Below are 10,547 nucleotides of genomic sequence, written 5' to 3' on the forward strand. Positions count from 1 at the left end.
GGAACAGACTGTCAATCATTTCTTAGGTTGTAAATGTGAACAAGAATGTTATATATTTTGTATTCATTTTATTAAACAATAAATAAAATAAAATACAAAAATATATTTTTATTTTATTTTTGAAAATTAATAAATAATTCAAATAAATGAAAAAATTAAAATAAATCATATTTACAAAAAATGCAGCCAGATTTTTCTGCTGGCTGCAGTTTGACATTGGAACAGACTGTCAATCATTTCTTAGGTTGTAAATGTGAACAAGAATGTTATATATTTTGTATTTATTTTATTAAACAATAAATAAAATAAAATACAAAAATAAATTTGTATTCTATTTTTAAAAATTAATAAATAATTCAAATAAATGAAAGAATAAAATATATTAAAATAAATCATATTTACAAAAAATGCAGCCAGATTTTTCTGCCGGCTGCAGTTTGACATTGGAACAGACTGTCAATCAATTCTTAGGTTGTAAATGTGAACAAGAATGTTATATATTTTGTATTTATTTTATTAAACAATAAATAAAATAAAATAAAATACAAAAATACAAAAATATATTTTTATTTTATTTTTGAAAATTAATAAATAATTCAAATAAATGAAAAAATTAAAATAAATCATATTTACAAAAAATGCAGCCAGATTTTTCTGCTGGCTGCAGTTTTGACATTGGAACAGACTGTCAATCATTTCTTAGGTTGTAAATGTGAACAAGAATGTTATATATTTTGTATTTATTTTATTAAACAATAAATACAATAAAATAAAAAAATACAAAAATATATTTTTATTTTATTTTTGAAAATTAATAAATAATTCAAATAAATTAAATAAATTAAAATCAATCATATTTACAAAAAATGCAGCCAGATTTTTCTGCTGGCTGCAGTTTTGACATTGAAACAGACTGTCAATCATTTCTTAGGTTGTAAATGTGAACAAGAATGTTATATATTTTGTATTTATTGTATTAAACAATAAATAAAATAAAATACAAAAATACAAAAATATATTTTTATTTTATTTTTGAAAATTAATAAATAATTCAAATAAATGAAAAAATTAAAATAAATCATATTTACAAAAAATGCAGCCAGATTTTTCTGCTGGCTGCAGTTTGACATTGGAACAGACTGTCAATCATTTCTTAGGTTGTAAATGTGAACAAGAATGTTATATATTTTGTATTTATTTTATTAAACAATAAATAAAATAAAATAAAATACAAAAAAAACAAAAAATATATTAATATAATTCAAATAAAATACATTTAAAAATCCTATTTACAAACAAATGAACTGGCTTCTTCCACCGGTTGCCAACATGTTGAGATGTCCGCGTCGTGCCCAGCAGCGAGCAGGGAATCGAACCTGCGGCACTAGCGTCGCTCATCATCACTGTCCTAAAAATAGCAGGTGGGACACATAACGAGCTTTAATGGTCGCGTCCCGCGTGAAATATTCAGGACTCTGACTTGGCGTTCCGAGACGACGGGCGCGCGCGTGCCAGACGTCCAACGACGCAAGTCATGACGTCACGTTTCCCGGCAGGAAGGCGCGATGTTGTTGTTGTTGTTGCCGCTGGCCGCAGATGTGGTGGTTGTTGGTTTTTGTTGTGTTGTGTTTAGGACGAGTCACGTGACCGGCAGCGTCGCTCCGTCCTGGCGCGTCGAGCGACGTCGGCGGTGGCCAATCAGCGGCGAGCTGCGGGCCGCGTGGGCGTGGCCTGCTTCCCCCGGCGAGTTTGCTTAATGACTGCAGCACCGTCTTCTTTCCCGGGCTGACGCGCTGTCGGCCGCACGGTAAACTTGCGTGGCGACGCCAGCAGACGATGGACGGAGCGGAGCGCGGCGCCCACGACCACGCGCGCCCCTGACCGTTTTGCACGGAGGAGGAGCGGGCTTTCTTGCGGCTGGGGAGGGGGGGCGTGGGGGGGGGGCAGGACGGAGGAAAGGTGGCGGACGTTGCGATGAAGGAGGCACGGGAAGGCGTGTGACCGAGCGCGTGCGTGGGCGACTCGCGCGCCCGCCGGCGGGAATATACCTGGTTTTACCGCCATCGCCGAGGACCGTCACGCAGGTGGAATTGTGCGCCAATTAGCGTCCTGACAGAGACCCCCCCTCCCCCTTCCCTCCTCCCCCTCCCACTCCCCCCCGTGTCTTCAGGTGTGCTCACCTTGGAGGTCCGCTCCTCCTCTTCCTCCTCCTCTTCCTCCCGTCAGGTGGCACCTGGACCCCCCACGCACCATGAGACTGTCCAAGATGTGCCGGCTGAACGCGCTGGGCATCTACCTGTGGGAGACCCTGGTGTTCTTCAGGTAAGAAACCTCTGCAGAGAGCGAGAGTGGCCACTAGAGGGCAGCGTGTGCAGGTGTCGGGTCACGTTAGCTCCTCCCCTTTTTTGGCCCCGTCTCGTCTACCCGCCCCGCCTCCTCGCTCACCTGCGTCATCTGCCACACTCCGCATCATTGGGCGCCTCGGGCACACCGGGACTGGACCACGTCGCCTCGGTCTTTGTGGGCACATGTGGGACACTGAGGCCGGACCACGTCGCCTCGGTCTCTGTCGACACATGTGGGACACCTTGAGGTGGACTGTGCTTCCACATGCACTTATGTATTTACAGTACACTTCATCTTTAAGTGTTACACTTGTGTACTTACACTTATTCTTTGAGTGCATAAGTGTGTTGCACTTGTTCACTTACACTTAATCTTTGAGTGTCTAAGTGTGTTACACATGTGTACTTACACTTATTCTTTGAGTGTCTAAGTGTGTACAATTGTTTACTTACACTTAATATTTGAGTGCATAAGTGTGTTACACTTGTGTACTTACACTTATGCGTTGAGTGTATAAGTGTGTTACACTTGTGTACTTACACTTAATCTTTGAGTGTCTAAGTGTGTTACACTTGTATACTTACACTTAATCTTTGAGTGTCTAAGTGTGTTACACTTGTGCACTTACACTTAATATTTGAGTGGTAAACTTGTGTACTTTGTCTTTGAGTGTCTAAATGTGTTACACTTGTGTACTTACACTTAATATTTGAGTGGTAAACTTGTGTACTTTGTCTTTGAGTGTCTAAGTGTGTTACACTTGTGTACTTACACTTAGTCTTGGAGTGCATAAGTGTGTTACACTTGTACACTTACACTTAGTGTTTGAGTGTCTAAGTGTGTTACACATGTGTACTTACACTTATTCTTTGAGTGTCTAAGTGTGTACAATTGTTTACTTACACTTAATATTTGAGTGCATAAGTGTGTTACACTTGTGTATTTACACTTACACGTTGAGTGTATAAGTGTGTTACAGTTGTGTACTTACACTTAATCTTTGAGTGTCTAAGTGTGTTACACTTGTATACTTACACTTAATCTTTGAGTGTCTAAGTGTGTTACACTTGTGCACTTACACTCAGTCTTTGAGTGTCAAAGTGTGTTACACTTGTGTACTTACACTTAATATTTGAGTGGTAAACTTGTGTACTTAGTCTTTGAGTGTCTAAGTGTGTTACACTTGTGTACTTACACTTAGTCTTTGAGTGCATAAGTGTGTTACACTTGTACACTTACACTTAGTCTTTGAGTGTCGAAGTGTGTTACACATGTGCACTTACACTTAATCTTTGATTGTCTGAGTGTGTACAATTGTTTACTTACTCTTAATACTTGAGTGCATAAGTGTGTTACACTTGTGTACTTACACTTATACGTTAAGTGTCTAAGTGTGTTACACTTGTGTACTTACACTTAATCTTTGAGTGTCTAAGTGTGTAACACTTGTGTACTTACACTTAGTCTTTGAGTGTCTAAGTGTGTTACACTTGTGTACTTACACTTAATCGTTGAGTGTCTAAGTGTGTTACACTTGTGTACTTACACTTAATCTTTGAGTGTCTAAGTGTGTAACACTTGTGTACTTACACTTATTCTTTGAGTGTCTAAGTGTGTACAATTGTTTACTTACACTTAGTCTTTGAGTGCATAAGTGTGTTACACTTGTACACTTACACTTAATCTTTGAGTGTCTAAGTGTGTTACACTTGTATACTTACACTTAATCTTTGAGTGTCAAAGTGTGTTACAATTGTGTACTTACACTTAATATTTGAGTGGTAAACTTGTGTACTTAGTCTTTGAGTGTCTAAGTGTGTTACACTTGTGTACTTACACTTAGTCTTTGAGTGCATAAGTGTGTTACACTTGTACACTTACACTTAGTCTTTGAGTGTCTAAGTGTGTTACACATGTGTACTTACACGTATTCTTTGAGTGTCTAAGTGTGTACAATTGTTTACTTACACTTAATATTTGAGTGCATAAGTGTGTTACACTTGTGTACTTACACTTATACGTTGAGTGTATAAGTGTGTTACACTTGTGTACTTACACTTAATCTTTGAGTGTCCAAGTGTGTTACACTTGTATACTTACACTTAATCTTTGAGTGTCTAAGTGTGTTACACTTGTGCACTTACACTCAGTCTTTGAGTGTCAAAGTGTGTTACACCTGTGTACTTACACTTAATATTTGAGTGGTAAACTTGTGTACTTAGTCTTTGAGTGTCTAAGTGTGTTACACTTGTGTACTTACACTTAGTCTTTGAGTGCATAAGTGTGTTACACTTGTACACTTACACTTAGTCTTTGAGTGTCGAAGTGTGTTACACATGTGCACTTACACTTAATCTTTGATTGTCTAAGTGTGTACAATTGTTTACTTACTCTTAATATTTGAGTGCATAAGTTTGTTACACTTGTGTACTTACACTTATATGTTAAGTGTCTAAGTGTGTTACACTTGTGTACTTACACTTATTCTTTGAGTGTCTAAGTGTGTACAATTGTTTACTTACACTTAATATTTGAGTGCATAAGTGTGTTACACTTGTGTACTTACACTTAATCTTTGAGTGTCTAAGTGTGTTACACTTGTATACTTACACTTAATCTTTGAGTGTCTAAGTGTGTTACACTTGTGCACTTACACTCAGTCTTTCAGCATCAAAGTGTGTTACACTTGTGTACTTACACTTAATATTTGAGTGGTAAACTTGTGTACTTAGTCTTTGAGTGTTTAAGTGTGTTACACTTGTGTACTTACACTTAGTCTTTGAGTGCATAAGTGTGTTACACTTGTACACTTACACTTAGTCTTTGAGTGTCGAAGTGTGTTACACATGTGCACTTACACTTAATCTTTGATTGTCTAAGTGTGTACAATTGTTTACTTACTCTTAATATTTGAGTGCATAAGTGTGTTACACTTTTGTACTTACACTTATACGTTAAGTGTCTAAGTGTGTTACACTTGTGTACTTACACTTAATCTTTGAGTGTCTAAGTGTGTAACACTTGTGTACTTACACTTAGTCTTTGAGTGTCTAAGTGTGTTACACTTGTGTACTTACACTATAGTCTTTGAGTGTCTAAGTGTGTTACACTTGTGTACTTACACTTAATCGTTGAGTGTCTAAGTGTGTTACACTTATGTACTTACACTTAATATTTGAGTGGTAAACGTGTGTACTTAGTCTTTGAGTGTCTAAGTGTGTTGCACTTGTGTACTTACACTTAATATTTGAGTGCATAAGTGTGTTACACTTGTCGACTTAGACTTAATCTTTGAGTGTATAAGTGTGTTACACTTCTGTATTTACACTTAGTATTTGAGTGCATAAGTGTGTTACACTTGTATACTTACACTTAATCTTTGAGTGTCTAAGTGTGTACTTACACTTAATCTTTGAGTGCATAAGTGTGTTTCACTTGTGTACTTACACTTAATCTTTGAGTGTCTAAGTGTGTTACGCTTGTGTACTTACACTTAATCTTTGAGTGGTAAACTTGTGTACTTAGTCTTTGAGTGTCTAAGTCGGTTACACTTGTGTACTTATACTTAATATTTGAGTGCATAAGTGTGTTACACTTAATCTTTGAGTGTCAAAGTGTGTTACACTTGTGTATTTACACTTAGTCTTTGAGTGTCAAAGTGTGTTACACTTGTGTACTTACACTTAGTCTTTGAGTCGAAGTGTGTTACACTTGTGTACTTACACTTAGTCTTTGAGTGCATAAGTGTGTTACACTTGTGTACTTACACTTAGTCTTTGAGTGCATACATGTGTTACTCTTGTGTACTTACACTTAGTCTTTGAGTCGAAGTGTGTTACACTTGTGTACTTACACTTAGTCTTTGAGTGCATAGGTGTGTTACACTTGTGTACTTACACTTATTCTTTGAGTTGAAGTGTGTTACACTTGTGTACTTACACTTAATCTCTGAGTGTCTTAGTGTGTTACACGTGTGTACTTACACTTTGTCTTTGAGTCTCTAAGTGTGTTACACTTGTGTAGGCACACTTAATATTTGAGTGTTACGCACGTGTACTTACACTGAGTCTTCGAGTGTCTAAGTGTGTTGCACTTGTGTACTTACACTTCATCTTTGAGTGCATAAGTGTGCTACACTTGTGTACCTACACTTAGTCTTTGAGTGTCTAAGTGGGTTACACTTGAGTACTAACACTTAGTCTTTCAGTGGTACACTTGTGTACTTACACTTGGTCTTTGAGTGTTACACTTGTGTACTTACACTTAGTCTTTGAGTCCATAAGTGTGTTACATTTGTGTACTTACACAAGTGTACTTTGTCTTTGAGTGTTGCACTTAATCGGTGAATGCTTAAGTGTCTAGTCAATAGGAAAGCGCTATATAAATCTCATCCATTATTATTATTATTATTATTATTATTATTGTTATTATTATTATAAGTGGTGTTGTTCTTCTTCTGCACTTCAGGCTGCACCAGCAGCACCCCTGCTGGTTGCAGCCAGTACTGCGCTCCATTTTGCTTCCCTTCTTTGATGATGATCAATCAATGATGTGATTAATTGTTAAGGAGCAACTCATCAGTGGCTAGTTGTACTGCAGCATCTTGCCGTGTTGATATTGACCACAAAGCCTCCCTGCAGCTGATTGGCCGCTTGTGGAAAGGGGCGGGGCTCGAGTCAGATGATTCTTCTGGTGTTTACTAATCTTTGCTGGTTATTGCTGTGGTCAGGAAGGTATTCCCCACCCAAGTCTTTCATTAAGTGGAGTGTCCACATCACGTGTTTTGCATTCGCTGCACATTGTTAGCTTAATGGAGCGCTTTGGTAGATTGCCATCTCAGCTCCTTGCCGTTTAATTGATACCTTCTTCGCTCCCAGCAGCCTCGTCCTCCTCATCCATGGCCGGGGACTCACCTGATGAGTCCACGCTGCCTTTGTCCCGCCTCCTGTCTTGTCCTCAGGAAACAGGAAGTGGACTTACAAGCCCTTTGAGCTCGAAGCTGCTACTTTTTTTCCCCCCCTACGCTTTAATTCCCGCGGCTTATAAAACGGTGCGGCCGAAATACAAATAACTTTCATTGCGCACGTGCAGAGACGCTGGAAAAAGGTGTGTTGTTGTTTGTGCTGCGGCGCCATCCTTTGGTCGAGTTCGCCCACTGCGGGTGCTGCTGGGTGAATGGGAATTGTTTAAAGATTTGAACCGGAATTAAAAAGCGCCGTTCCATTTAGCGTTTCTGCTCGTGCTGTTTTGTCTTTTAGCGTTCCTACTCGAAATTATTCTTCGTTCGTCGCTCCAAGCAACATTTGTAAGTTTTACAATACAACTAAAACAATTCTTACTTACTAAAGCGCCCCATGTGTGATGTCTGTAGGAGTGTTTTCATGCATACCTGCTATCGTAATGTAAACAAGCTAGCATTTGTTAGCATTAGCTAATATGCTGACAGGTTTACAAGTGCACGCTAATGCTAGCATTTTAAACCCTCTGAGTGAAATATTTTGCTACTCGATGCATGCTAATGCTAGCATTTTAAACCTCTGGGTAAAATATTTTGGCACTCGTTGCATGCTATTGCTAGCATTTGAAACCTGAGTAAAAAATGTTTGGTGCATGACGCATGTTACATTTAGCGTTTTAGCGCGCTAACCAGCTTTTATAGCAAATTTACGCCTCAGTGTCATTTTGTTATTTCACTAATGCTAACTGTACACATGCTCTTGTTAGCATGTTAGCATTGTACTGTTAGCATGTGAGCTTTTTTTTTTTTAAGCTAATTTTACCCATATTTTGTATCGTTTCACTTTCACAAATTCCTCAGTAAATTCACCAAAACGTCAGCGTGGAGTTATTGAGTCTGTTTAGCTGATTGGAGAGCTAGCTCGCGCAGCCAGTGGGTCCATGACCATGACTTCTGTTTTGTTTGATCAGCCCTTTTACTGCCTTGTTACAGACACCGTTTGGAAACAATTAATGTTTGTAAAGAAACATTTACAGAATATTTCTGGGTTAATAACTCAATTCACAACATATATATCTGCGACTTACAGGCCGGGTACGGCTAATATGTGGAAACATATTTTTTCTTCTCAATTTTAGTGGGTGTGGCTTATATACCGGTGCGTCTGTAGTCTGGAAAATACGGTCATTCAAATATCTGGCATATTGCAGCTGAGATGTTTCATGAGAGCAGAGTGTGTGCCTTTAAAAAGCGGCGCCTATTGCTAAGTGATATGTGATGTCAGCAAGGGAGCGCTCAGGGCAGCAGTTTAGCCCCCACCTGTGGCGGTGGGGGCGTGACTATGGGCGTGGTCGCCATGACATCATCGAGTAATTTGCATAATTTACTACAATGATATGATTTTCTCTAAAAAGGCTCAAAAAATGTATACTTACTAATTAATAATAACAGTTTTGTTTTAAACGTCCATCCATCCATCCATTTTACAATATAATTACAACACTTTATGTACATATTTATATACAGATTTGAACAATAACTTATTCACTGAAATATATTTATTAATTGTGGTTCTTACAAAAAATATATCTTATAAAAATATGAAAGCTAAAATGTCTCTTAAAGCTCTGCCCCTTTAATTAGTGCATACTAAACAATTTAACTTTAGCCTACTACTACAACCACATTATTTACCAGCAACATAAAGTGAAACAGAGGCAGAGGTGTCCTGCCACAGTCAGTAACAAATAAACAGAAAACAGTAGTGGTCAAATACAAATAAGGCAACAAGAGAAGTATCTTACACTTCTCTTTTGTAAAGTAAATGTGAACAGCCGATACGGGCATCTACATCAACTATATGATTTGCCTGAGAAGCTGGACAGGACACACACAAAAAAAAAATTAAAAATCAAAAATTAAAAAAAAAATAAAATTAAATTAAAAAATTGTGGCGGCCTTAATTCTTTCGTGGCGGGCCGCAACAAATAAATGAATGTGCGGGAAACACTGCAGTACATATTCCGTATAATTGACCACTAAATGGTAACACCCGAATAAGTTTTTCAACTTGTTTAAATCGGGGTCCACGTTGATCAATTCATGGTAATGTGTGTAATTTGTTGGTTTTGTTCTTTGAACAAGGTGATGTTCATGCACAGTTCATTTTGTGCACCAGTAAAAAAAAAACATGACCTTTTCTTGAATTTGAAAAAAAAAAACATTGTATTTTTCACTAAAGAAGGGTTCGGTGAATGCGCATATGAAACTGGTGGGGTTCGGTACCTCCAACAAGTTTAAGAACCACTGTTCTAGCCGATTTAGCCATTCCTTTACCACTTATGACGTGTGTTTGTTGGAACACCCAACTGTGCCCAAGACCCGACCTCCGGGCTGATGGTTTTAGCTTGTCCTGAAGAATTTGGAGGTAATCCTCCTTTTTTATTGTCCCTTTTACTCTCTGTAAAGCAGCAGTTCCATTGGCAGCAAAACAGGCCCAGAGCATAATACTACCACCACCATGCTTGACGGTAGATATGGTGTTCCTGGGATTAAAGGCCTCACCTTTTCTCCTCCAAACATATTGCTGGGTATTGTGGCCAAACAGCTCCGTTTTTGTTTCATCTGACCACAGAACTTTCCTCCAGAAGGTCTTACCTTTGTCCATGTGATGTCAGATGAAACAAAAAATGTTGCATTTTCAGTAATAAATTCATAAAAGAACCAAACTTCATGAATGTTCTTTTGTGACCAACAAGTATGTGCTCCAATCACTACATCACAAAAAAATGAGAGTTGTAGAAATGATTGGAAACTCAAGACAGCCATGACATGATGTTCTTTACACGTGTATAGGGATGATACTCTAAACCGGTTTTCCCGGTTGTTTGATAAGAAAAGAACCGAGTCCTCGGACTCGAATCCCTTTTTGAGAACCGGTACCCGTTATCGAGACCACTATAGTAAAGGAAAAGAGTTGATTCTTTATTCGAATCCCGTCCCGACCAGAAATGCTCCGTGTGACATCACAATAAATGACGTCACGTAGCTCAGTCATTAGGCGCAGATAGCGAAAGCAGGAAAACAATGGACGGGAAAAAGCGCTCCAAGGTGTAATAAAGTTCAAAACAAAAGCTATAATCCATCGAATAACTTTACTGAGAGATTTGAGCAGGGTAAAACACATGACCAACACTTTTACCACCAACCGGAAACATAGCAACCAGGCTAGCAACGTACCTCC

At 38.4% G+C, this 10,547-nt stretch overlaps 1 protein-coding gene across 1 annotated transcript in view; it reads left to right on the plus strand.

Moving 5' to 3' along the window:
- Nucleotides 1-1,757: 1,757 nt before the first annotated feature.
- glra1 (glycine receptor, alpha 1) overlaps nt 1,758-10,547 on the plus strand; it is a 249,441-nt gene continuing 240,651 nt past the window's right edge. Inside the window, 2 exon segments of the mRNA XM_062039934.1 lie at nt 1,758-2,084; nt 2,227-2,322. Coding sequence (XP_061895918.1) covers nt 2,252-2,322 — 71 coding nt within the window. The 5' untranslated portion in view covers nt 1,758-2,084; nt 2,227-2,251.

This window comes from Entelurus aequoreus, linkage group LG28 (genome assembly GCF_033978785.1).
Source record: "Entelurus aequoreus isolate RoL-2023_Sb linkage group LG28, RoL_Eaeq_v1.1, whole genome shotgun sequence".
NCBI lineage: Eukaryota > Metazoa > Chordata > Actinopteri > Syngnathiformes > Syngnathidae > Entelurus > Entelurus aequoreus.